Source organism: Phyllobates terribilis, unplaced genomic scaffold (assembly GCF_046119375.1).
Source record: "Phyllobates terribilis strain yellow unplaced genomic scaffold, ASM4611937v1 Scaffold_1__5_contigs__length_1240528914, whole genome shotgun sequence".
Lineage (NCBI taxonomy): Eukaryota > Metazoa > Chordata > Amphibia > Anura > Dendrobatidae > Phyllobates > Phyllobates terribilis.
In genome coordinates this window covers 305,927,085-305,954,568 of record NW_027362761.1, presented here as the reverse complement: position 1 = coordinate 305,954,568, position 27,484 = coordinate 305,927,085, and the positions used below count along the sequence as shown (strand labels likewise).

The window sequence follows — 27,484 nt, the reverse complement described above, 5'->3', positions numbered from 1 at the left end:
TATCTTAAAATTAACTTTACTCCCAGTGAATTATTAAAATCTCATAAAATTGAGGAATCAACACCCTTTAACTCCAAAGCACAGAGAATATCTACAGACTGCATGGCATCTTCCATTGGAGTAGATCTTGGAGCATGCATTTTGGACATAAAAAAAAATAATTTGCTCTTTTTCCAGAGTCTTTTGCCCCTTGAATCCTGATCCACCACTTCTTCTTACCTTGCAGGATATATCATGCGTTGCGGCACATCTTGCCCAGAAACCTGTCGTTTTGCTACCATGTATTTGCCAGTATGATGCAATTTCCTCTCAGTACTCTCTGCTTGCTTTCAATGTCCTGAGGAGCCTTTTTAATTTCCCATTCTCCTCCATTTTTATTTTCACATTTATGTATGTGGCTTCATATTCTTCTGATTTGCATATGTTCAGTATTCTTACCATTCCCCCTCCAAATAATTATAACGATGCTTCTCTTGCACATATATTTATGCCATCTGAGTGATGCTACTCCACAGCCATTAATACTTTTATTCTCTCTTATCTAACCGCCCTTTCTCTTGTAATCTAAAGGGCAGCGACTAGAGAGTAGCACATCAGAGCCCAGAGAAGGACACGGGGCAAAGTTCAGGGTAAGATATCACGGGGATAGGGTTGAGATCCATGAATGTAGCTCAGTCCTCATCGCCATCCATTTAGTAATTAGTAATACTCAAGCGATCAACAGCCAAAACATTATGACCAAGGCAACAAAGAGGAAAAGACGAGACAGGAACTGCTCATCCACATACTGAGGGGTTCCGGGGACAGCTGTAAAATATATTAAAAGAAAGAATATAGCATAAGAAACCTTCTGCAGAAATTAGTCTAAAACTAAAATAAAGGCAGACTCAAACATTAGCCTCAAGTTGCTAAAAAAAAAACAAAAACCCTGACTATATTAACCGAAACAATCATTCATCAGTTGCAATTACAATTGTATGTTTTAGTAAATAGTCAATGTTTGGAAATAAACATTTACAATTTTCATGCGATAGCCCCTAGGCCATACTGGATAGTTTCTGGAATACTGGTTTTTCTTCATCTAGTGTCATTGAACATGTAGGGGCCAGTTAAAGCAAGTGTACCGGTCAGTATGGCGTAGAGTATGTACAGCTGCGCTAGTGGAACAATTGAGCGCTCAATGGTTTCTTAACTGCCGAGCTACTTCCATCTCATGTATACGGCCACCTCCAGGTGTAATCGCGTAAAAATTCCTAGCTGCACAATCATTGAATCATGTAGTTAGAGCCATAAAGGTCTCTATACAAAGATGCCAATTTTGGCAGGTTCGGATGACCATCGGATGTGTATGGAAGCTTCACGACTCTACTCATTAGAAAATGTCAGGGAGAGAGGAAGATCGGACTAAATTTCAAGGTCCGATCTTTTTGGAAGCTGTTAATAGTATCTTTCACCTCTCTCCCTGTTGAAAACAGAGGACCGCACCAACTGTGTGCACATGTGTATATGCCGTTTGCCAAACCAACCTTCAGCCGACTGCTTTCTCATGTGTAGAGACAGCTTAAGAGATGGTACAATCTTTACAAAGTTAGAAAACAAAAGATGAACACCTTTCTCTTCCTTCATTCATAGGTATATTTCTGCATTAGGTTTCACAACAATCAAAGTCATCAGCTAGTGTTGTATGGAATTCAAATGACCTTGCAAAAAAATAAAATGCCCAGTGTACAGTGAATATTCATCTTTGAACACCAGGTTATAGTTTACACGTGAAAACACTGCACATGGAGGACACCCATCTGATCTGTAAATTCAGGTCTAAATTACAATATGGTTTATCATTTAAGATAAGCATAACATAATACAACATTACTGAGCTGGAATTGGAGATCATATCTGAATATATACGGTACTTAAAATGGCGTTCAAAAACAAGGACATATGATATCATGTATTCTCAACAACTTATGGCGCTTTACTCTAAAAATTCTGCACCCTTAGGGTACGTGCACACCATGTCTTTTAGGGTGCGTTCCCACGTTCAGGACTTGTTGCAGTTTTGACACTGCGTATTTATGCAGCGTCAAAACCGCAGCGGCCAGATGTTACAGCATAGTGGATGGAATTTCTAGAAATCCCATGTCCACTATGTATCTCTGTGTACCTGCGAATTACCCGCGGACACTGATATGCGGCACGTCTTTGACATGCTGCGGATCTGAATTTCTCTTGCGGGTATGTATGTGGATTTTCCCCATCAATGAGGAAAATCCGCATGTGAAAAAAAAAAAAAAAAAAAATGCGTGTACGCTCATTTGCATAATGAGGGCGGAAGTGGTGCAGATGTTCTGCAGCGTCTGGGCCGCAGTGGGTCCTGATCGTGGGAATGCACCCTTAACCTCAGATGAACCCACCCAGGTTTTTTATGCGGAAACCGCTTCAGGAAATGTTGGCGTTTTTGCTGCATGAGTAAATGCTACAAAAGACGCCAGACATCTTCCGTCTGTCTTTGTGGGCTCCCCATAAACTGCTTGGCAGACACTAAACAAAAGGTCACTTCTTTTATCCGCTGCCTGCATTTTAAAACCTGGAGTGGTCAAAACATAATTAAAAGGCTGACTATATGAACAGCATGTCATTTTGACATAGGTATGCATAGGAGTATGTTCAATCTTTAGAGTATTTTTAGGGCACTTTTTCAGGTGGGTTTCAGAGCGGACATACCTGAAACAAGCATTGTGTTCACCTAACCTTAATGTCTGTTCACACAGTTTTTTGGAGCAGAAATTCTCCTAACACCATGAGATTTGACTGGAGAGTTTCTGCACAATAGATGCTTTAAAAAAAGAAATCAGTGTGAACATACACAAGGTATGTGCAGGAGCCTTAAGCTTTTTAACACTTGTGAAATACTACATTCTAAACAGATGCCAGTTCATGAGATTCTATTGGTACTTTTTCTTTTTTAACACTTTGTTCAAGAGTGTTTTTAAGTCCCATAGAAAAGTCTATCGAAGAAGAAAGAAAAAAAAAAACACCACATGTTAAGCATGCTGCATGAAAAAAAAAAAAGCAGACATGCAATGAAAATGGCAGATTAGTTGCTAAGATTGGCTTGTAAGTCCTTATACACTTGTTAAAGACCTCCTCTGACAGCTACAATATTCTGCATATTGTTGAAGTAGATGGTAGTGGGTAGAGAGATCTACAATTATCCCAATAACTCTATATGTGGGATATAATAGTCATTATGCTGTTAAAAAAATAAATAAAATATTACATATAATATATATATATATTTTATATATACATACATACATATAATTATTATGCAGAAGAATACCTGGCGGAGGACGACCATCATTGATGTTAAATGCTGTAGCAAACATTCCAAATGGAAATGCTCCAATGCCAAAGGACATCTGAAAGCCTCCGTCTCCAAAACCAAATCCTTGGAAACCCTGGAAAAAGAAATAAAATTAATAAGTACTGAAAGTTAATGGGCTTAAAAGTGTATCGCTTTTACAACCAATCCTATGGATAGGTAAAAAATTTATTTTGAGAGGAAACCTCTTGTGAAATTAAAAAGGAAATCTACAGACTTTGGGACTTTCTATAATGACCATCAGAGAAACCTGGTGTCTGGGAGCACTTAAGGGTCATTCTTTCTAAATGGCAAAGCAGCAACATTGTGGCAAATATGTCACTGATTCCTTTAGTGCCGTGGCAAGGAGGATGGGTTATAAAGACCTCCTGCTTCACCTGTACTTAACTAATGACACAATGGCACCTGAAGAGAAAGTCCACGCAATAGACATTGACGGGAAGCTTGTAATTTTCCGGCTCCTAATAGAGAAGAAGGGTACAAAGTGGCTACATGTTTACTACTATATACCAAGAGGGGCATTTCTCTCACATATATGGCGCCATTAATTCCACAGCGCTTTACAGACATTATTGGTGCTGTCCCCACTGGGGCTCACAATCTAAATTCCCTCTCAGTAGGTCTTTGGAGTCTGGGAGGGAAACGGAGTACGCGGAGGAAACCCACACAAACACGGGGAGAACATACAAACTCCTTACAGATGTTGTCCTTGGTGGGATTTGAACCTCGGACCTCAGCGCTGCAAGGCTGCAGTGCTAATCATCTAATCGTGCAACTACTTTTTATACAAAGCCAACAATCATTAAATATTTGCAAATACATTCATGTTCACACATGTGCAGCACCTGAAACGGCCACAAATATACGATAGCGACATTCTATCAGAGCGATGATTCACTTTTCTCTGTAAAGTGGTGTGATGCAATGTGACAAAGTGGCCATTTCAAATCAACAGGAGAGGTTTCTCCACTGTAAAAGCAGCTTGACAGCTGCAAATGATGGATGACACCAAGGCCTAAAAGATGCCTCATACAATACCCATTCACACCTTGCCACACAAATTACAAAGCCGCCAACGCTGTGGCTTAAATCTAAAAAAAACATCATTGGATCAGGAAGAGCAGGAAATGGCCAATCACAGATTTAGAAGCATGAAATGAATGCCAGGAAGCGCTGTGTGCCCTGTGTCATCTTGTTATTGTTAATTAGTTTTTCTCGTGGGAAGCTCGTTATGCGTTAACTAACAATTCCCAGGAACCAATACAGAATTACAGACGAGAAGCAATTGTTTCATCATGTGACACATGCCGTATAACCCTATAACCCTATAAACCCTCAGCCTATACTCACCCCTCTGTTCTCCGGTTCTGGTCGCTGCCCTTGAGGCCGTGGAGGAGTTTTTTCCCTAATGGAAAGATGATTGTATAGGATTAGTTTTTATGTAACACCGGGAAATAAAGAATGGAAAAAATGGTGAACTTATACAGGAATACAGTAAAGGTTACTCACCGAGGGTCTTCTTGCCCCGTGCTTCCCCTTCCGTACAAAGGTATTACTTTATCACGGCTAATTCCAGCTTTGCACACAGGACACACCTGACGATTGGGCCGTGTTTCTAACCACTGAAGGGAAGAGAAAAAAAAAAAGACATAGTTAATAAAATTAACTCATGATTTATTAGGACGTACACAAGAAGAAATACTAAAGGCTCTCGTGTTCGTGTCATTATAGGGGCAGATTTGCAATTCTAAGAAATATAATGGAATTGTTCCTACAAGCGAGTTATAGGTGGTGACATAAGTCAAGACTAGACACAAGGTTTTTCACCCTGAAGTTAATCAATTTGTCCACATCTAGAGAAGTTTCTTTGGTTATTTTACTTAAATGCATGTATTTGGGGCTAAAAATATTTTTTCCAATTTGGTTTCATTACGAACTTTGCACCATTTTGCTTCTAGAGGCTCTTTTTTACCATGCATATTCAACTGTGGTCTGTAGTCAAAAATCATCTTAGAAAAAAAAAAAAAGGACAGACAAAAAAGTTAAAAACTTTCCAGTTAGACCCAAAGAATGAGCTCCATGACAGAGTCTCAGTAAACCCATTTTGCAGCCCACAATAGTGCAATACAGAGCCCATAGAAAGCAAATAGTACAACATTTATAATGAAACCAAAATACAAAAATGATTTGTAACCATAAATACATGCATTAGTGGAAAAAAAGAATCCTCAAAAAAGGTGGACAACCGCTTTAATTGTAAATCACAGAAAAACATCATGGCACATTTATTAATAGATTACCTTGTTATCTAAAGGGAAATACACTATCCATGCTTTCCCATATGCCCTATGCCCCCTACATCTCATACCGCTTTATACAATTCTACATTATTGTACAAAAGGGTATTAGAGGACATTGCCTACATTACATTATCAATGAAGACCATTCACAGAATACATACATACAATAATACAAAACTTACTTGATGCAAACATGGCCAGCTAGAGGAAAAATAAAAAGATGAAAATATTATATCATAATCATGTTAAAGTGACCAACAATCTTTTTCATTATAATTCATATTAGACAGTTAAATAACAGTAAGATAAAGACTAAAGCACTGTAAGTAGAACAGTCCTGATTCATTATTGGATTTGTACCCTATTCTTGTCTAGTATTTGGGGTTTTCAGTCTGTCTTTGATTTATATCAAATTCTTTTTTAATTGGATCTTTTTTAGGTCAATGCGAAACTAAATATATAATATAGAGAAAGCAGGGGTGGACAACCCCCTTAATCTATGTTTAAGGGTGCAGTCAGACGGCCGTATTAGTCGCGCAAGGGTCGCATCTCAATCCTCGGACTGGCCGTCGGCTCTCCTAACCCAAGAGTGACAGCTGCATAGAAATACGTTCTGTCACAAACAGGTCAGGGAGGCCGCCGGCCAGTCCGAGGATTGCGATGTGATCCTGGCGTAATACTGACAACCATGCATGTAGATCTTAGCCTGTAAACGGTCATCTCTGGTGTTAGACATTTTGGTATTTCCGGTTTGGCAGTTGTCTTTTTTATTAGTTGATCTTTTTGCATTTACATATTGTTAGACTTCCAGTAGTTGCCCTTCTAGGAGTTGTCCTTGATGCAGGGCATTGTCTTTTAAGCAGTTATTATAGACATACAAATAGAGCCAAGATTTTCCTGTATGTCTTCTATTAGTGAATATTCTACTAATACGGGGTGTGCAGAGCCGTATAGTATCTCCAGCAGCTAGCAGTATTGCTTTCTATATTATATATTTAAGACGCTGGTGTAATTACTATTCAAATTGACTACAGTTTGCGCAAACACGCTCTAGTCCCCCCTTAGAGTGATTACATGTACGTCTGGAATTTTCCCCCTGTATATTTTGCGACATTTATGATGAACGCGTGACATTTTTAGCTAAAAAGTCACAAAAAAAGTTTAAAAATAAAGAGCCTTGTTAATTTTGTGCAAAATTCATGAACACCCCAAGAACACATTCTTGATGAATAAAAATGGTAACGAATACCGCAAGATGAAAAAAAGGGACTTAAAAAACCCGTAAATGATAAATCAGGACCTGTGTGTATAACCAGTCGGTAAAGTCCACTTACCAGAAGAGGTGGCCACACAAGCTAATCACTGCATCCTTGGCTGTGTCCAGGCAAATGTTGCACTCAAACGTGCTGTCCTGGCTGCTCCCCTCGCCATTGCTGCTTCCACTTGCTCCACCTGGGCCTGAATTCTCCGCAGATGCGGAGGCGGCTGGACCTGCACTTGCCATCTTACCCAGGAAGGCACCACAGGAATGAGATCACTAACCCAAGACGATGGACCTACCAGACACAAGAGGAACTTATGAAGGCATCTATACATACATGATAAGGTCAGGCCGATCCCAAATGCCAGGAGAACTTACCAAATCTGTTGATCTGCTCTATGTTAGAACTCGCAGTGAAGAATTACAGTCACTCAGTGATGGACGAAGAACAGAATACGCTATATGTGTGTGCTGCTTTTTCACTCTGTTACATCATGTCCCTATAGAATAAACTGATGACAGGAGAAAAAAAGCTTGGAGTGATGCACAACAGTGAAAGAAGCCAAAATGGGTCTGGAGAAAGGAAAATGAAGAATAACAGAGTGGGGAGGGCTAAAATAGACAGTAATTAAAGCAGTGAAATCTGAGAATGCTATAGAGACTAATAGAGATGTGCAATAAACCCTCTCACCAGTCTGGACCGCCCCTCTGTGTGCACAGGTAACCCCACTAATCCCATCCTCAGGGACCACCTGCACAGCTGTCATGTCCTTTCACAGACAGCTATAGGAAGCCAGAGACTGGCACAGCGTTTAGCAAGACTAGTTTAGCAAGTGAAGTTTCAGCACTCAGTCGTCACTGCTGTACAAAACAAACCAAGGCATTCACAAACCGGCTGGAGGAAAACCCGCAGAGCTCGTATAGGTCACAGGCTGAGGATTACCGGCTGCAAAACAATGGGCAAAATTCTGAAAAAAGTGTGAAGGATCCACATCAGAATAGTGCCAACCTCTCAATACAACCACTGGGCTTACCCCACAAGACTGAACGCAGTGATTGAAGTGCTGAGGACTGCAGTCCTGTGACAATTCCCCCACCGAACCGGATAGGACTCGCACCATATGCCACAGAAGTGACACATGCCAGGAATGTAGGAGGCGATGAACGAGCACCTTTCTTCATTTCTTTCAAAAATTTGTGCCATGCGTGCTTCTATAAAAAAAAAGCTGTCCCGACGTAAAGGGGGTTTTATAGCCAAAATATTTACCACATATCCCCTGAGCAGTGGATGAATGGCAGATCAATGGGGGCCGGGCCACTGGGACCAGTCGTGTATCCTGGGCTAGAATTGACCCTTTCAAGGTCTTGTTCTGATGGAAACAGCCGAGCACAGGAAGAATTTCACTGTGCCAACTATGAGCTAGGTCTTCTCCAAGGCCTCGTTCACATGTCTGTGTTTCCAGTACAAGTGGTAGCAGTTTTTTTTTTTTTTCACGGATCCCACATATACCAATTATAACCCATGGTGCTGTACACATGTCCGTTTTTTCACAGCAACACGGATGACAAGGGCCAATACAAGTCTATGGATCCGTGAAAAACATGTACAGCACAAGGATGGTGTCAGTGTACAGTCCGTGTGCTGTACGTGTTTAACATTACAAAGTATAGGAGGAGCTTTGTAATTTAGTTCCTTTCTTCAACCATCCCAGAAAACACTGATAGGTAAGAACAGACACACTGATGGTAAAAAACAGACACCCTGATTGTAAGAACGGACACAGACTGTACACTAATGGTAAGAACGGACACATTGATGGCACACTGTAGGTAAGAACAGACACACTGATGGTAAACGCTGATGGCACACTGTAGGTAAGAACAGACACACTGATGGTAAACGCTGATGGCACACTGAAGGTAAGAACAGACACACTGATGGTAAACGCTGATGGCACACTGAAGGTAAGAACAGACACACTGATGGTAAAAAAACAGACACTCTGATTGTAAGAACGGACACTGATGGTAAACGCTGATGACACCAGTACCGGTTTTCACGTACATGTTTTATACAGATGTGTGAATGGGGCCTTACTAAGTAACAAAGGGCCAGGCTTAGTAATGATTTCAATCAGGAGTACCCGGGACCAGGACATTGATGGCCTCTCCTTAGGACCTGTCATCCATATCAGATTGGTGGGGGCAAACGCTCAGCCCCCCGACATCAGGTAATACTTGTTGCCACGGCTGCAGGATGTTCACTGTGCAGCCGTTGGCAGATAAGTGGCGCCCCGCAGGGTCACACATGCAGGTTACTGGGTGCACACAGACCCCTACAGAGGACGGGAACCTCTGTGCCACATGACACTGATGCCACTGTCGTCTTCCACAAAAGGCGATGGATAATCCCTATGGTTACATGTGTGGGAGGGAAGGAGCTGACACTGTGGGACTTCAGGGGTCATGCAGCCAAATTGTACCTAAAGACAGCTGCTACCAAACAACCCTGGTGACTGTGCTGGGACTTGTAGTTCTACAGAGGGCGCGGGGAACAGACTGGAACAGCCCCTGGGTCAGGCTGAGCACTGTTGCGGGCACAACAGATCTTACTAAGCTGATTAGTACAGGAGCTCCGCACTCCCAGGCATGGCCGTGCCACTGTGATGCCCACTACCAGCTGTCCATGGGCGGCCGGGCACGGTGCACAGCAGTAAGTAGCACTTTGTTTGCTGACATATGTCGGACAAGGAAGTCTCAGTGCTCACCTCCAATAAGCCGAGATCCACCATCACCAAGCGTCAGCTGTAGGCCGGCCCTTGTACGTCACTGCCGGCTCACGGGGGACTGCGGGAGACTACAACGACCGAGATGCTGTGCGGCCACGACACGTGATGCAAGATGGCGGCGCCTAGGAGGACCTCGCAGGAGGTGGATTCAGATAGCAGCAGTGCTGAGGATCTGGAGCGGTTCCGAGAGGCGGCCTGGGACCCTCCTGGTGAGAGTCTGCTGTGTGTAGTCAGTGCTCCCCAGCAGTGTGCAGCACCAAGATGGGGAAGACACAGGGCAGAGAGACATGGCAGTGATGTGGGATTTACTATAGAGTGTGAGCACTACGTACAGAAGTAGCCATACTTACATGCTTGGCTGCTATTAATGGCTGTTTGGGGAATGTTATGCCACACTGAATGCACTTGGGCTCGGAAATCATCAAGATCCACTGCTGGCAGCTTCTTGTGCATCTGCTGACCAATGATGTCCCATATGTTCTCAATGAGAGACAAGTGTGGAGAGCAGGCCATGGTAGCACATTTAAGCCAGGCAGGCTGCTCACAGTAACACGAACAACATGCAGTCTAGAGCTGTAATGCTGAAAACGGCTCCGTGGACTTTATGGAGAAATGGCCTTATTACTGGTTCCACAACCAAATTAATGTAAACCCAAGCTATGAGCGAACCTGGAACAGACTAGAGGGGTCCAGTTACCATACGTTACGCCACCCCGCACAGTATTCCCAAGAGAGAGACCGATGTGATGTTACCTCCCTGTGGCATTGCCCATGTGGTCTCCAGCAAATCTCCGGCTATTGTTGCATCCAAGACAAAGCAGCACTCAGCACAGATGTAGAAAGACCACCTTTTCAGCCTCCATTGTCGTCTTGCTCAACACCATGATAGCCTTTGAGAGTGGTGGCGTGAAGTAAATGGAACACCTGTGGCTTGATGTCTGGCTTGTAGCCCAGTGTCACATACATGCCCTCTGATGGTTTGTGTAGATATTTGATGCCTTAGGCTTGGTATGTGTCACCTAATTTCACTTTCAGTACAGAATAGATCACTACGTGCCATTCTTCGTATCTTTCGAGATCACGTGGCCAATATCACAAAGAGGCCTTCACAATGGAACGTCACACTGGTCCTACTCCCAGGATTATGGTGTGGCATAATGTACAGTAGCTGCTCACTTCTAGTCTTCATTCTAGGTACATTAAAGCGGTATTTCCATCTCCAAGATCCTATCCCAATATGTAGTAGGTGTAATAATAGTAATATTAGCAAATACCTCCAATTAGAAATGAAGTATAGTATCTTTAATTCGCTATCTCTCTTACCTCATGTGCAGCATCGCAGGACCTTAGGTATCCATGGTTGCGTCCACTGATAAAGTCACAGTTAGTTAGCTAGCTGCTAGTTGTCGTAACCACGGATACCTAAGGTCCTGCGATGCCTGCACATGAGGTAAGAGAGATAGCGAATCAAAAATACCATATTACATTTCTAATTGGAGGTATTTGCTAATATTATTATTACTATTATTAAGCCTACTACATATTGGGATAGGCTTTTGGAGATGGGAATACCCCTTTAACAGTTTGACATTACACTGATTTGGTTATGGAACCAGTGGAACGGCCAATTCTCCAAAGTGTCCCAGGAGCTGTTTTTTTCATCATGATATTGTCAGTCTGCAAGTTACTCATGTTACTCTGAACAAAAAAATTCTGGACAAACCAATTCATTGTTGACCACAAAGACTCACAAATCATTAACCCTACAAAGCACCATTTTGAGTCATAGAGGACCAAAGAACAATTAATCCCAATCTAATTAGGTCATCATTTTATTAAACAACACACATACTCTAATAAACATACATTTAAAAAAGAGCCGTGCGCATTAGCATACAAGGATAATTCTTTCTTAATTATATTGAAGTATCAGCAACGGTTCACAACAAGAACAAAGAAAGGACAAAATATAGGAAGCAATCACATGAAGTAAATCTAAGGTCTTGATCTGGTGCAAATTGAGTCACACAGTATATTATAAGATCCCATGTGTGATCCCCGCATCTATTATCCAAAATCAAAGTGCTCACGGTATTGAGATCTGATTGTCTCCTATACAAGAATCATAATGCCAGGATCACACTAGGAAAACTGTCCAGTAAGTCAATGTGCCACAGATAAAAGGATCAAAGTTCCACCAGATGGTGGCAAATGCATGGCAGTATGTGTTTAATAGTAGTTAACAGTTGCACCACATCCGTATGGTCATTACCTTATCAGTGTGCTTCCCTGTCCAATCTAGTGCCTCTACGCATGTTTCGGTGCTTAATGCACCTTTTTCAAGGAGAGTGTCTTGCCTAGTATACTGAGTGTTTTGGCAACCTTTATATAGTGTCCACAGTCTCCAGGTGTAACTAATGCAGCGGACACCTTGGCACATGCATTCTGATCTCAGAGGCCGTGTCGCGCGCAGCATCCGGGTCCCTGCGATGACGCGCACGGGTCAGGGGGTGCACTTCCCATGGCCCTTATGCGCGCGCCTTGCGAGACCAATGGAGACCGCGCGGCGGCATCCGGATCACAGGGCGCATACGCACATCCGATGCCATGAAGTAGAAGTCTCTGGGCGCCGCCATTATGTCGTATATACATCCCACTAAGCCATCACCATATATACAGGTAAACCAACCCTTAAACTGACCTGATATTAATATGAGAAAAGAAGGGAGTGGATGGAGACTATTATTTATATTAAGTATACTTCAACCGATTCCCATTACACGTAGAAATTTACAGATTGAGTTTGCATGTACAGTAGTTTGCAGAATAAGCAGTAGATAATAAGACATCCATTGCATCACACAGAGATATATTTATAGGTATATATATTGCCCCAAATCCCACAAATGTCAGTTATCATGATCATCAAAATGATTTAACTTGAATATGCACAGATATTATCACTCATGCCATGAACAGATAATAGAATCTATAGCTTAAAATAGAATCCCACTTAACATTAAAGAAAATGTACTTATACCTACTTTGTTATAGTATGCAGTATAATTATACAATCTTAGAGAACTGCATATATTATGATTCTTTAGCCATACAAGTATGATCTGTCACGGAACAATATCCATATCGAAGTAAAGAATAGAAACATAATTTCATCATGGATATATGGTACTAACAAATAGCAGCACCAATTAATTCAAGTATAACTGATTCTTTAATCCTATGAATACGTATCCTGATGACGTCTGTCATGTATACTGATGTCCATAAGTAGAGCAGGGGGGTGATCAAGTCACAGGTAAATAATATTGATAGATGAGGCAGAAGGATGACAGCACCACAGGTAAGTGGTAGTGACAGACGGCACTACCGTCCACTATAAAGTGCCAATCTCTAAAATACAAACAAAAAACACAGTTAGTTAAAAGCATATAAAAAAGTGCAGGGAGAGAGGCCCTAAATAAAGGAGGAAAAACTAAATTTTTCATTTAGTCCTTTCGGTGTCATTGTGTTCAAGGTCAAATACACTGTAGTATTGCAGTGTATTTGATTGATTTCCTATGAAGCCTAGCCATAAACTTGACTTCATAGGAGTGGTAACGTGCAAACACAACCCATCGGCACTCCACAATCACGTCTTAGGGGTACTGAATGGACATCTAAAGTGACTTTCCTGTTTCTAGCCTCTTAAAGGGACTCTGTCAGCACAGACTGACTGTTCAATCCAAGTTTGGGCACTTGGTTCACTAAGGCATGACCAATCATTTATATACAGCTTCCCACCTGATTGTTTTCCCCACTCTCCACCTCTTTGATTAACAGTTCTGGCTTCATTAAGCCAGAGAAGGAAGGAGATGGATGATGCTGTCAATCGTGATAGTAGCATCTAAGAGGTTAAATTGTTTCAATCTGGGCTAGCCCAGATTATAACAGTTATTCTCGGGTTCTGGCTGTATAACACAGCTGCCACCTGCACTGTATGGCTCGCGCTCAGCTCCTGAGCTCACTCCATATAGTGATGGCGAATGTCATCAATGGGTTGAATCTGCAGCACCAACACATCTACTCCACAGCATGTAGATGAGATTTCCTGAAATCTCATCCACAACGCTGGTGCTGGGTTAAACTGTGGATTTTCCGCCCCATGTGCTTATAGGAGCTGCCAAATCTCCAGATGTGTGTTTTAGGAATTGTGTTCCCCATGAGCATCTTTTCATTCTTCATTGTGCTGTTCATCAGTTATTCTTAGAAATTTATGTATGAATGAATTGACTGCTGGGTGTTAGCATCTGGGAGCCGGCTTCTAAATACATTTGATGCATATTAAATTGTCTGCAAGACAGAAAATGAAAAGGCGTTGATTGGCCCCCAAATGTGCATAATTTTTTAGACTGTCTTACTAAAATAAAAAAAAATATGAAGAAGTGTGTGTGATCACCAAGTAGTTAATAAAGTGAGCTACAGCTAGCATTGCTTATAGAAAAGAATGTTCCTAACGTAAGACAGCAGATGGCGCATCATGTAGTAGTAGGTGAATGTACATAGGGCTGCAGAGTCCTCCTGCATGTAGTACTGCAGTCCGCATGAGGCCTCAACCTAACTATATTGTCAGGTCTTTTTTCATGTTCACTGGAGAATGGGCACTGCAAATTAGTGAGAAGATTTCACAAAACAATAGCGATACTATTATCATTATATAGAGTCATTACAAACAGAGTGATTTATTTATTGTACTCACTTATATAGCGCCATTAATTCCACAGTGCTTTACAGAGATTGTTTAATTCTGTTAATGTTGATGATTATGGCTTACAGCCAATGAAAACACAAAAGTAATTATCTCAGTAAATTAAAATAATTAACTAAAAATATCTGCAAAGGCTTTCTCAGCATTTAAAAAGGACCCTTAGTCTGTTTCAGTAGGCTCCACAATCATGGGGAAGACTGCTGACTTGACAGATGTCCAGAAGGCAGTCATTGACACACTCCACAAGGTCCCAGAGTTTAAATTTTCATTTGGAAATCAAGGTCCCAGAGTCTGGAGGAAGAGTGGAGAGGCCACAATCCAAGCTGCTTGAGGTCTAGTGTGAAGTTTCCACAATCAGTGATGGTTTGGGGAGCCATGTCATCTGCTGGTGTAGGTCCACTGTGTTTTATCAAGACCAAAGTCAGCGCAGCCGTCTACCAGGAAATTTTAGAGCACTTCATGCTTCCCTCTGCTGACAAGCTTTTTGGAGATGGGAATTTCATTCTCCAGCAGGACTTGGCACCTGTCCACACTGCCAAAAGTACCAATACCTGGTTTAAAAGCAACGGTATCACTGTGCTTGATTGTCCAGCTAACTCGCCTGACCTCGCCTGACCTTAACAAGAAGAAGATGAGACACCAGACCCAACAATGTAGACGAGCTGAAGGCTGCTATCAAAGCAACCTGGGCTTCCATAACACCTCAGCAGTGCCACAGGCTGATCGCCTCCATGCCACGCCGCATTGATGCAGTAATTGATGCAAAAGGAGCTCCAACAAAGTATTGAGTGCATTTACTGAACATACATTTCAGTAGGCCAACATTTCAGATTTTATTAACCTTTTTCATGCTGGTGTTCTAGAGTATTCTAATTTACTGAGATAATGACTTTTGTGTTTTCATTGGCTTTAAAGGGAACCTGTCATGTCCTAGTTGCTATGTACACTGCCCCCATAGCGTTGTTAGTATTGCAATGTGCATCACTAAAAAGCTGTTTTCATGAAAATCGGTGGTAGTATAATGATGTTATAACGTTTTATATACTTTGTCTTACCTGCTCGTATTCAGTCATAGTTGAGTGATTCTCAGATTCAGTCCTGGACGGTCGCCGCGTTCAGTTAGTGCTGGCGCCGCCCATGTCATTTGAATACTGCTCCTGGCAAGTGCTAGGTTTGAGGGGCGCATGCACATTTTACACATCGGGCCTCTGGTCTGGTGCATGTGCACTGAGGCTGTATGATTACCAGCTTCAGTGTGCACGCGCTGTCACCTGTGGCTTCCGGCGCGTGTGCAGTCAATGTATCTTGTGGTCACCGCATGCGCAGTGACACTGCAGTGGTGACCACACGATACATTGACCGCGCACGTGCCGGGAGCCACAGGTGACAGCGCGTGCACACTGAAGCTGGTAATCACACAGCCTCAGTGCACATGCGCCGGACCAGCGGCCCGCCGTGTGCAAAATGCTCATGCGCCCCTCAAACCTAGCGCTTGCCAGGAGCAATATTCAAATGTCATGGGCGGCGCCAGCACTAACTGAACGCGGCGACCGCCCATGACTGAATGTGAGAACCACACCCCTATGACTGAATAATAGCAGGTAGGACAAAGTATATAAAACGTTATAACATCATTATACTACAACTTATTTCCATGAAAACAGCTTGTTAGTGATGCACATTGCCATACTAACAACGCTATGCGGGCAGTGTACATAGCAATAGAGAATATGAATGATAACAAAAAAACTTTTTCTCCACTCATGGTTATTGGTTGGGTGAAGCCATTTATTGTCCAACTACTGTGTTTTCTCTTAATGACAACCAAAAACATCCAAATGACCCTGATCAAAAGTTCACATATCCTGGTGATTTTGGCCTAATAACCTGCACAGAATTTGACACAGATGGGTTTGAATGGCTACTAAAGGTAACATCCTTACCTGTGACCTGTTTGCTTGTAATCAGTGTGTGTGCATAAAAGCTGAGTGAGTTTCTGGGATCCAAACAGACTCTTGCATCTTTCATCCAGCGACTGACGTTTCTGGATTGTGAGTCATGGGGAAAGCAAAAGAATTGTCAACAGATCTAAAGGAAAAGGTAGTTGAACTGTATAACACAGGAAAGCGATACAAAAAAATATCCAAGGAATTGATAGTGCCAGTCAGCAGTGTTCAAACTGTGATTAACAAATGGAAAATCTGGGGCTCTGTAAAAACCAAACCACGGTCAGGTAGACCAACGAAAATTTCGGCCACAACTGCCAGGAAAATTGTTCAGGATGCAAAGAAAAACCCACAAATAACATCAGCTGAAATTCAGGACTCTCTGAAAACTAGCGGTGTGGCTGTTTCAAGATGCACAATAAAGAGGCACTTGAAGAAAAATGGGCTGCATGGTCGAGTCGCCAGAAGAAAGCCATTGCTGCGCAAATGCCACAAAGTATCTCGCCTACAATACGCCAAACAGCACAGAGACAAGCCTCAAAACTTCTGGAACAAGGTAATTTGGAGTGATGAGACCAAAATTGCACTTTTTGGCCACAACCAGTCAACAAGGCCTATGATGAAAGGAACACCATTCCTACAGTAAAGCACGGAGGTGGATCGCTGATGTTTTGGGGATGTGTGAGTTACAAAGGCACAGGAAACTTGGTGAAAGATGAATGCAGCACGTTATCAGCAAATACTGGAGACAAATTTGCACTCATCAGCCCCGAAGCTGCCCATGGGATGTCATTGAACGTTCCAATATGACAACGATCCAAAACACAAGGCCAAGTTGACCTGTCATAGTCTACAGCAGAACAAAGTGAAGGTTCTGGAGTGGCCATCTCAGTCTCCTGACCTCAATATCATTGAGCCACTCTGGGGAGATCTCAAGTGCGCAGTTTGTGCTAGACAGCCCAGGAATTTACAGGAACTGGAGGCTTTTTACCAAGAAGAATGGGCAGTTTTACCATCTGAGAATATAAAGAACCTCATCCACAACTACCACAAAAGCAGTGGCGTACCGCCAATGGCGGCAGACGACGCCACTGCTATGGGGCCCGTGGCCGGAGGGGGCCCGTGAGGGCCCCAAGCAGCGTGGGAACGAGGAGGATAGGTGAGTAGGAGGTTGCGGCGGCAGAGGAGCGGGTTGCGCAGTGGAGGAGCGGTGCACTGCAGTAGCCGGCTGCTGCAGCCACCACGTGTCTCCGCTCCTAAAGGGACATGAATATTCCCTCTTCTCCACTCCCATGGGCGTGGAGAAGACGGAATATTCATTCTCTTTAGTAGCGGGTACGGAGGAGCGCTGAGCCCCGGCTCGTGCTGTCAGTGCAGAGGAGTGAATGTGCCGGCAGCAGCAGCAGCAGCTCACCTCTGTGTCTGAGAGCGCGCGCTGCTCAGATGCCGACATGAGCTGCAGCAGACAGGACGCAGCGCTGGAGCAGAGGTGAGGAAGGAAGTTGAGGATAAGTGTTTATTGTTTTGTGTGCAGTGATTGGGGGGTTGAGGAGGCCACACATACTAGGAATGGGGGATTGAGGAGGCCACACATACCAGGAATGGGGGATTGAGGAGGCCACACATACCAGGAATGGGGGATTGAGGAGGCCACACATACCAGGAATGGGGGATTGAGGAGGCCACACTTTACAGGATTAGGGGATTGAGGAGGCCACACATAACAGGGATTAGGGGATTGAGGAGGCCACACATAACAGGGATTAGGGGATTGAGGAGGCCACACATACCAGGGATTAGGGGATTGAGGAGGCCACACATACCAGGGATTAGGGGATTGAGGAGGCCACACATACCAGGGATTAGGGGATTGAGGAGGCCACACATACCAGGGATTAGGGGATTGAGGAGGCCACACATACCAGGGATTAGGGGATTGAGGAGGCCACACATACCAGGGATTAGGGGATTGAGGAGGCCACACATACCAGGGATTAGGGGATTGAGGAGGCCACACATACCAGGGATTAGGGGATTGAGGAGGCCACACATACCAGGGATTAGGGGATTGAGGAGGCCACACATACCAGGGATTAGGGGATTGAGGAGGCCACACATACCAGGGATTAGGGGATTGAGGAGGCCACACATACCAGGATTAGGGGATTGAGGAGGCCACACATACCAGGATTAGGGGATTGAGGAGGCCACACATACCAGGATACTTGGATTTAGGAGGCCACACATACCAGGATACTTGGATTTAGGAGGCCACACATACCAGGATACTTGGATTGAGGAGGCCACACATACCAGGATACTTGGATTGAGGAGGCCACACATACCAGGATACTTGGATTGAGGAGGCCACACATACCAGGGATGGGGGATTGAGGAGGCCACACATACCAGGGATGGGGGATTGAGGAGGCCACACATACCAGGGATGGGGGATTGAGGAGGCCACACATACCAGGGATGGGGGATTGAGGAGGCCACACATACCAGGATACTTGGATTGAGGAGGCCACACATACCAGGAATGGGGGATTGAGGAGGCCACACATACCAGAATTTGGGGATTGAGGAGGCTACACATACCAGGGATTGTGGGGGCCACACATACGAGGATGGGGAAATTTACCAGTAGCTGCTGCATTTCCCACCCTAGGCTTATACTCAAGTCAATAGGTTTTCCCATTTTTATGTGGTAAAATTAGGGGCCTCGGCTTATATTCGGGTCGGCTTATTTAAAATATACGGTATTTTAAAATCAGTGAGTACGTGGTGCCCATAATACTGCAGGACTGTGGCGTGCATTATACTATTTGGGGGCTGCATTTTACCCTATGGGGTATGTAATATACTGTATGGAGGACTATGGTGAGTGCATTATATTCTATGGAGGACCATGGGAAGTTCATTATACTATATGGAGGATTATGGGGGTGCATTATACTATATGGAAGATTATTGGTGGTGCATTATACTATATGGAAGGCTTTGTGGGGCCATTATAATATTTTGAGGGCTATGTGGGGGGCCATTATACTGTATGAAAGTAATTATACAGTGTGAATGTTTGTGTGGGGTCATTATACTGTTTGGAGGGCTGTGTGGGGGCCATTATACTGTTTGGAGGGCTATGTGGGGGCCATGAAAGTGTATGGAGGGCTCTGTGGGGTTCACAGTTGGGGGATTATACTGTGTTAGGGTCACCATACTTTGCCGTGGGGTACAATAGGGTCATTATACTGTGCATGTGGAGGAATGCACCATAGGGGTATCATACTGTTTGGGGGGCACTTTTGTTGGCATCAAACTTTATGGAGGCAATGAAGGAGGAATCTACGACTTCAGAAGGAGGTAATTTACTATGTAAAGGCTGGAAAGTTATGAGATCTGCTCTTCTGTGACACTGACAAATATTTATTTTTTTGTAGGGGGGGGGGGGGGGGGCAATTAGAGCTTCTGCTATGGGGCCCCATGACTTCTATGTATGCCCCTGCACAAAAGACTTCAAGCTGTCATTGATGTTAGAGGGGGCAATACACGGTATTAAGAATTGGGGTATGTGAACTTTTGATCAGGGTCATTTGGATGTTTTTGGTTGTCATTAAGATTTAAAAAGAGAAAACACAGTAGTTTGACAATAAATGGCTTCACCCAACCAATAACCATGAGTGGATTAATTGCACTGCTGGACATTTAGTGACTATCTATCATTTTACAGGTCCAGTGAACAAAACTGTACTGCATCCAGAAAATTCTGCTTTTCTCGTTGTTCCAAGCTTACGGTATGTATATCTAAATGGTAGGACAATCCTATATCAATCAGCTCCTTTTGTTCCAGTAAAATAACACTTATACTCACTTGAGGTGGCAGCACTCGCTCTCCCAGGGCTCGCGTGAGATTGTCACGTGAGCCCTGTGCCCAATCAGCGCTGGTGTCACTGTCCGCTTCTTCGGACATATTAGACATCAGAGGAAGTGTGCGTCGAGCCGCAGCTCTCAATTCTTGATTACTGATTCGTCCGAAGGAGCGGACATTAACACCAGCGCTGATTGGGCGCAGGGCTCACATGACCTAATCTCACGCGAGCCCTGGGAGAGTGAGTACTGGCAGCAGAGGAGAGCATAAGCCTTGTTATTTTAGTGGTGCAAACATGGTGATTGAGACGGGGATTGTCTGAGTACTGAGCAACCCCTCTTTTTTTTTTCTTTTTTTTTAATCAGATAAATTTTTATTAAACATAAAACTTGGAACAGATATTACATGACAATACTCTTTTTACAATATTACAGTAAGTACCCCCCCTCCAATGCAGACCTTTCTTTTTTATTTTTTTTATTTTATCCCCCCCTTCTTTCCTTTTCTTCCTTACTTTACTCCTTTTCTTTCCTTCCCCTTTTCTTCTCTTCCCCTTTTCTTCTTTCCTTCTTCCCTCTCCACTCCGCCATGCAGTTTACCAAGAGTTTTACTCCACAGTATTATATATAGGTGTACTCTAATTAATCCTATCCAACCATGGCTGCCATAATTTATGGAAGTATTCCTGCTTATTCCTCTTGGTGTAAATACTTTTTTCAAGTTGAATTATATAGTTTGTTTGGGCAATAAATTGTGAACAACCCCTTTAATGATCATGACCAGATTCTGTATCTTTTGCTGAAGCCACCTGGACACTTTGTTGTTTTGTAGGGGTCGACCTGATAGCCATGAACATGATGGGAATGAACTACAGACTACCCCTGAATTCCGCTCACATGTCGCCAAGAAGCTTGCAGCCATGCTGGACAGGTAAGCAGAGGATCTTTGTACTTGAGTACTGTATAATTCCTACATTATTACTGCTATAGATAACTCGCTTGTGTTATTCAGCTGCATCAAAGAAATTCCTGGAAATAACAGCTTCAATCAGGAGTTTACAGCCTCATCAGACTGTGAAAATGAAGGTAAATAAACTAGTGACACAAGTTTGTGATATCTACATCTTGATACAGGTCACACATTCTTAAAGGGAACCTTTCACTTTATTCATCCAGCCCAAACCATGGCGTTTCAGAGAAATTTTAATTAGAAAATTGCGCTGGGAGAGCCTTTCTCAATCTCCTCTAGCGGCGCTGGGAGAAGTGAGTCGGGGGCGGCGCTGGATCCTCCTATTTTTACTGAAAGGATGGATCTTTTCTGAGAAAAATATACCTGTCAGCCAGGCTCTGATTCATGCTGCCTTTGGTTTGGGCAGCATGAATCAAGTTACATGTTCCCTTTAGGGCACAGTCAGACAACTGTATAAATCAGAACGCAGTACACGGATTTGCCGCCTGTCTCACCGTCTGAGCGTGACCAAACCCATTACATGTCACATAAAGGACTTTATTCTAATAGGATTATTTAACTGTATGGTGACAGTTTTGGGAGCACAGGCACCTTGTAGGTCTCCTGTAAATGGCCTTTTTTACTGTACAGTCTTCAAGTCCAGCTAGAGACTGCCAGAGCTCATGTGTCTAGGTGTCTTCATGATCTTATCTCTATCTCTACCCACCTAAGTCTAATTGTCAAACTGCAGGTTGTACTGAGCAGAGTGAGAGTTTAAGTGCAACAGGGCGTCTTGTTTTTCTTTTTTTTTTTTTTAAATTGACAGACAGATTTTGTTTTCTTCACCAAGTATCAAAAAAATGCAGAATGCCACCTAAAAGCTGCCCACTAAGAGCTCATCCTGCAAACTTGCATACACCCAGTTCTGTACCTCTTTGTTCATTATGTACCCATCTATTAGCAATAATCCCATTCATACACTGATGATATAGATGAGGGTAATCAGATATGTGTAGTGTGCTGCACAAGCGATTGAACTATGATGTTGTCTTTTGTAAGCCATCTCTGGAGTAACCAGAGCGCTGTGCAAGACTCAAGGATTCATGCCTTTCCTTTGCTCCCTACCTCCACATGTACTGTCACCCACTTTTCATCAGGGACCACTGTCGAGCTTTTGTTAAAGCCCTAGACTTCTAGGTGGGACGTTCTCGAAGGACAATGGACTCTAGTGAAAAATTACATGCAAAGTGAAGACACACAAAATAAACAGGGATGTGCCTTATACATACGACCCAGACATCAGACTGGACCTGCTCAAATACATAAGAGTGCTGTGCAAATGTGTCATCACTCACTTTTTTATTTATTTTCATACTTTTATGTTTAAGGTTTTCGTCTGTTAACTACATCTGTTCCTGGAGATTCTGGGAAAATATTGCCTTCTCCAACGTTAAACCGCAGAGTGGCATCTTCTACCAGGTATACTAGTGGTTGGAAATTGTATTTATTGCATTAGCACACAGACTGCATTTCATGAGCAGCTACATGGCAGTATTGAATTAAAAGACTGAACATTTTTAACAATCCCTCTCCAAGTACAGCCTATATAGTTAATATGTGGCAGCCTGTATTCAGCTTCTTGACCTCAGATTGCTGTGAATCTGTTTAGTTCCGGAGTGAATTGGGGCGATTAATGCTATTGTCTTATATTAGCCATCTTATTCTTTAATAACATGTTCATGATACAACTAATCTTTCTAAAAGCTAAATGCTTGCACCTGAATATATTAAGGAGTGTAGCAGTAACTGTTCTTGTTCCCTTTTGAAGAAAATGTGTAAAACCAGTTATGTGTTGGTTGTCATGGCCAGGACAGGCTGTGTCCCAAAAAGGACATCAAGGGATCTTTAAAACCCCTTCCTAACTTATGACAGAATGGTGCCTGTCATGTTGGGCCCTTGTCTTTTGATGCAAGCTCAGAAACAATGATGCTGGCACATTATGGCTGTGTTACACAGCCAGTATCTGCACCTATCAGCGTTGCTGTTAACTACGTAAATGCTGCTGTTAAATGGGATATCCGGGACTTTATGAAAAACAAAAATGAGGCTAAGCACTAACAGGCACCGTGCACCGCTGGTACAGAGTGGTCACAGACAGCTCTTGCCGGGGATTCAGCAGCCTTTGCTGACGTCACGTTGACTGAGCGAAGGCTTCTTTCCCGCCCTGCTCTGTTGACTGGTCAGGACTTCCAACGTCATTCTGATTGACAGTCGGATTCCCACTGCCTAACTAGGGGAGCCGGCTGTCAATCAGAATGACATTGGAAGTCACGCCCCTTCACGTCAGCAGAAGTAGCTGAATCCCTGGCAGGAGCTATCTGTGACTGCTCTGTGCCGACAGTAGATGGTGCTGAGCACAACAGGCAGGCAAGTAGGTAGCAGCTACCTGCCCGTTAGTGCTAAGGCACATTTTTATGTTCCATAAAGTCCCAGATATACCCTTTAACCACTTAAATGCTGCTATCAATCTCTGGCATTTTAAAGCATGCGGACCATGGGGCACAGTGTTCGATGATATTTATAACAGTAGGTGGTCTGCTGAAGACTCCTGTGCCTTTCATGAGTGGTCCTTTGTCTGAGCTTCATAGAAGACTGTGATTTTTTTTTTTACTATATACTGCAATGCTGTGGTACTTGTAGTATAAGCAATTGAATGATCACATGTTCAAGTCCTGTAAGGAGATTACCAAATAAAGTAGGAAAAAAAAAAATTGTGTGTATATACACACATAATAATTTTTTTCCCTACTTTATTTGGTAATCTCCTTACAGGATATATATATTAGTTGTTTGTTTTTTTTTAATCTAGAAAAATACTTAAGTTTGAATCCCCAACTTTTTCCCCAATTAAAAATAAATGTGGTATTTCAGTGTCCATAACAGTCAGGTCTATCAAAATATAAGATCAATTAAACGGCGTAGTGATAAAAACAACATGAAATGCCAGATTCGTTTTTTTGCCTTTGCAACTAAACAAGAAAATGCAAGAACAAGCAATCCAAATGTCAAATCTACCCCAAAACTGTAATAATAAAAAAAACTTCAGATCGCCACACAAAACAAAAAAAAACAAAAACACCACAAACCTCTGTGGACCAAAAGAATGGAAATGTCATGGTTCTTGGAAAATGGTGACACAAGCCAATTTTTTTTTTTTCTCTTTTTAGGAATTTCCTAAAAAAATGTCACCACTTAAATAATTTATACAAGCTTAGTATCTCTGTAATCACACTGAGCTGGAGAGTCATGTTCACAAGTGATATATATATATTTTTTTATCGAACAATGAATACTGTAATCCCAACACAAAGCGAAAAATTTGCGGAATTGTTTTGTTTTTGCAATATTGCCACGGTTGAATTTTTTTTTTTTTTCTGTAAAATGAATAGTGCTATTCAAAATTACAACTCCTCCCAAAAACAAAAACCCCTCATACATCTATATTGACAGACAGATACTGAGCTCCACGACTCGAGACGAATGTTACCGTTTTCGTGCAGTAGACGAATCATCTAACTTGCATGTCTTACCTAGAACGTCGTCAGTGTAACATACCAGTCATGGCAAATTGTCTGTGACAAGTCTTATTTTATTTATTGTTCGGTTTGTTAGATTATATAAAGTGCAGCTTACATTGTGTAACGCTATATAAATATTAATGTATATACATCATATCATCTTCCACAGTGATTTACCCATTAAAATCTATTTAGAAGGTCTGGATTGAGGTCTTTTTAGAGGGGGATTATATGACAGTGATGAAATGATTCTTGCTGTTAGTTTAGCTATATTTTGTGTACTCCACATTGCTTCTAGGAGAGTCTTACTGTAGGACAAGGGAAACTATTCCCTGCACTGTCCAATGGTGGATGAAGAAAAGTAACAATCTCTTCAGTATTGAGGGAATCTCATGCTGCAGTGAAGATTCTTCCTGTGTCACCAGATTTCACAACGCAAACTGCATATAATATGTAATAAATCTTCGACCTGTCTAATTCAGTTTTTAGTGAATTATTCAGCCATATCTTGACTCATAAAATGCTCATTGTAATATCAGGATCATACAACCATTTGTAAATGAGTTTTTAAAGTAAGTTCACCAGCCTCAACAGGTTGATTTGTTAATTAATTTATGCAGTTTTTATAGTGAGATCTGGTAACATATTCTCTGTAAATGCTATGACTAAGGGTCAAATATGATCCGAAACGCGTAAGCCTACACACGCTTTTATCTCTGTTGGAATTGTATTTTTTTAACGATGGATTAAATAAAGGCTTTTTGTAATTTTTCTACATCGTGTGCTGGAAAACTATTTTTTACTTTCTCTGTAAATGTAGTATTTCACATAGAAGTGTTCTTGAGGGTTATTTTTTTTATCCACTGGGTTGTCTAGTAAATAATTACAATTTTTCACAATATTTTTTTTCTTCTCTGCCTGGCAGTGAGGACAGTGAAGAGGAGAAACAGAGAAGATGTAGTGAAGCTGCTGTGTCAGGTTTTGATATTCTTAGAAACAGTGCATTACAGACAACCCCAGTGGAGATCATCGATATATCCAATAATAACCAACCTAAAAAGAAGAAGAAAAAGAAGGCAAAGAAGAAGAGAGCACTGACTGGTGAGGCTGATGACCACAGCATGGAGCTCCAAAGTAACATAAATGAAGAAGAAGCCCCAAAGAAGAAGAAGAAGAAAAAGAGAGAAAGAAGTGACGAGACTCAATCAGAAGACCAGACAATTCCTTCACAATCTGAAATGCCGTCTTAAAAGAATAAAAGTGGATCAGATCACAATAATACCACAGATGCTATAGTGGATGGATCTAAGAAGAAAAAGAAGGAAATGGGATTGAATAAAGAGACTGCATCTGAGCAGAACGTCAATCCGTTGTGCTGAAAAAGTGGGACTAAAAATAGGAAGAAGAAGGTGGTTGTGGAACATTGTAATGTGTGTGACTGACATGGATATCAGTGGCTCATCTCGGCAAATACTGTGTGTTTTGATAAAGACACATCTAATTTTATATTGAGACAAGTTCATCCGAAGTGGTAAAATCCTCTGTGGTTTCAGCTGTTACTGACGTTCCTAGTCCGCAGGTATGCTAGAATAGGTACACGGTAGCCATTCTGCACAACCCAGACATCCGAGGCAGAGGGTGATGGTCTTTATACTCTCGCAACCTATGTCTGGCAATGACTGTTTAACTCATGCACATCCTTATTATGAGTCCAAGGAATGTACTGGCAGGTTGAGCAATGGTTGCAGGTATTTTACTGCGAGGAAGATGCCATCTGTGTGGACATGTAATTGTCTATAGTGTTGTGAGAAGGGGAGAGAAGGTGGCTGTGGCTATCCGGGGTACTGGAATTCTGGTAGTGTACCAAGCTTGCTGAAGACACTGTATACAAGAAAGGAAAAAATAGAGGAGTATGATTATCATTCCAAAATATATATTTTTTTATCATTCATTAGATCTATTTTCAAATATTGTAAACTATTATTAAAAAAAATAGTATTTAAGATTTCTTTGGTGTACAACTTTGCTGCACTAATACAACAAATGCCATATTAATATGGATGGCATAATATTGTTAATGTGACATAAGTGCTCAAAGGTAAAATGACTGCACAGAGCTGCATAACTTTTTTTTTTTTTTTGCATGTCTTCAAGGTGTCTTTTATTTTACATAACCATACCCTGGAAATATTGCTGTGGTAGCATTGGCAGGTAACAATCCTGCAATAGGGATACAAGAGCTGCAGAAAGTGCTTGGCTGTTTTCATTGTCACATCTGTTTAGGCTGATGTGAGCCAAAAAACATTTTGTTATATCTTTCTTTGTCAAAAATATAAAAAGTAAAGTCAATAGAGATGTGATAGTTTTCATACAGGCCACAGGAGCTTAACACTTCTTGCCTTTAAATGAACAAAAAATGCATTAAAGGGGTATTCCCATCTCCAAGGTCCTATCCCAATATGTAGTAGGTGTAATAATATTAGCAAATACCTAAAATTAGAAATGTAGTGTAGTTTTTATGATTAGCTATGTCTCTTTCCTCATGTGCAGGCTTTGCAGGACCTTAGGTATCCATGGTTACAACCACTGATATAGTGCTAGTTATCTGGTTGCTAGTGGTTGTAACCATGGATACTTAAGG

General features: G+C 42.2%; 3 protein-coding genes across 8 annotated transcripts in view; 1 reads left to right on the top strand and 2 right to left on the bottom strand.

Annotated features, from left to right (window-relative positions):
* RNF185 (ring finger protein 185) lies at positions 1 to 9,824 on the bottom strand. Of its 4 annotated transcripts, none has more exons than XM_073673599.1 (8): positions 9,715 to 9,824; positions 7,325 to 7,458; positions 7,020 to 7,241; positions 5,868 to 5,886; positions 4,895 to 5,007; positions 4,736 to 4,790; positions 3,319 to 3,461; positions 1 to 807 (listed from the first exon to the last, which is right to left on the bottom strand). In XM_073673599.1, the coding sequence occupies exons 3-8, from the start codon at positions 7,187 to 7,189 to the stop codon at positions 777 to 779; spliced, it is 531 nt and encodes a 176-aa protein (XP_073529700.1). In that variant the 5' UTR covers positions 7,190 to 7,241; positions 7,325 to 7,458; positions 9,715 to 9,824; the 3' UTR covers positions 1 to 776. The 4 variants fall into 4 exon arrangements, with proteins under 4 accessions (XP_073529700.1, XP_073529694.1, XP_073529696.1 ...); XM_073673593.1 differs by having other exon boundaries at positions 3,344 to 3,461; XM_073673595.1 differs by having other exon boundaries at positions 3,344 to 3,461; positions 7,325 to 7,446; positions 9,715 to 9,797.
* Positions 9,789 to 27,308, top strand: CUNH12orf43 (chromosome unknown C12orf43 homolog). Its single transcript, XM_073673592.1, has 6 exons — positions 9,789 to 9,944; positions 20,180 to 20,243; positions 21,149 to 21,247; positions 21,329 to 21,402; positions 22,654 to 22,744; positions 25,769 to 27,308. The coding sequence occupies exons 1-6, from the start codon at positions 9,848 to 9,850 to the stop codon at positions 26,091 to 26,093; spliced, it is 750 nt and encodes a 249-aa protein (XP_073529693.1). The 5' UTR covers positions 9,789 to 9,847; the 3' UTR covers positions 26,094 to 27,308.
* HNF1A (HNF1 homeobox A) overlaps positions 24,894 to 27,484 on the bottom strand; it is a 32,835-nt gene continuing 30,244 nt past the window's right edge. For all 3 annotated transcript variants that reach the window (XM_073673583.1, XM_073673579.1, XM_073673586.1), the window contains exon 9: positions 24,894 to 26,724. In XM_073673583.1, coding sequence (XP_073529684.1) covers positions 26,597 to 26,724 — 128 coding nt within the window. In that variant the 3' untranslated portion in view covers positions 24,894 to 26,596. The remainder of the gene's footprint in view (positions 26,725 to 27,484) is intronic.

What these genes read in the sequence shown, in the direction of transcription:
- RNF185 (XM_073673593.1), bottom strand. Translation starts at nt 7,189, where the DNA reads ATGGCAAGTGCAGGTCCAGCCGCCTCCGCATCTGCGGAGAATTCAGGC. An exon ending in CAGAACCGGAGAACAGAGGG is followed by an intron (nt 3,462 to 4,735) that starts GTGAGTATAGGC and finishes TTCTTTTTCCAG; the next exon opens with GGTTTCCAAGGATTTGGTTT. An exon ending in TGATGGTCGTCCTCCGCCAG is followed by an intron (nt 808 to 3,343) that starts GTATTCTTCTGC and finishes TATATTTTACAG; the next exon opens with CTGTCCCCGGAACCCCTCAG.
- CUNH12orf43 (XM_073673592.1), top strand. Translation starts at nt 9,848, where the DNA reads ATGGCGGCGCCTAGGAGGACCTCGCAGGAGGTGGATTCAGATAGCAGC. An exon ending in CTCGTTGTTCCAAGCTTACG is followed by an intron (nt 20,244 to 21,148) that starts GTATGTATATCT and finishes GTTGTTTTGTAG; the next exon opens with GGGTCGACCTGATAGCCATG. An exon ending in AGAGTGGCATCTTCTACCAG is followed by an intron (nt 22,745 to 25,768) that starts GTATACTAGTGG and finishes TCTGCCTGGCAG; the next exon opens with TGAGGACAGTGAAGAGGAGA.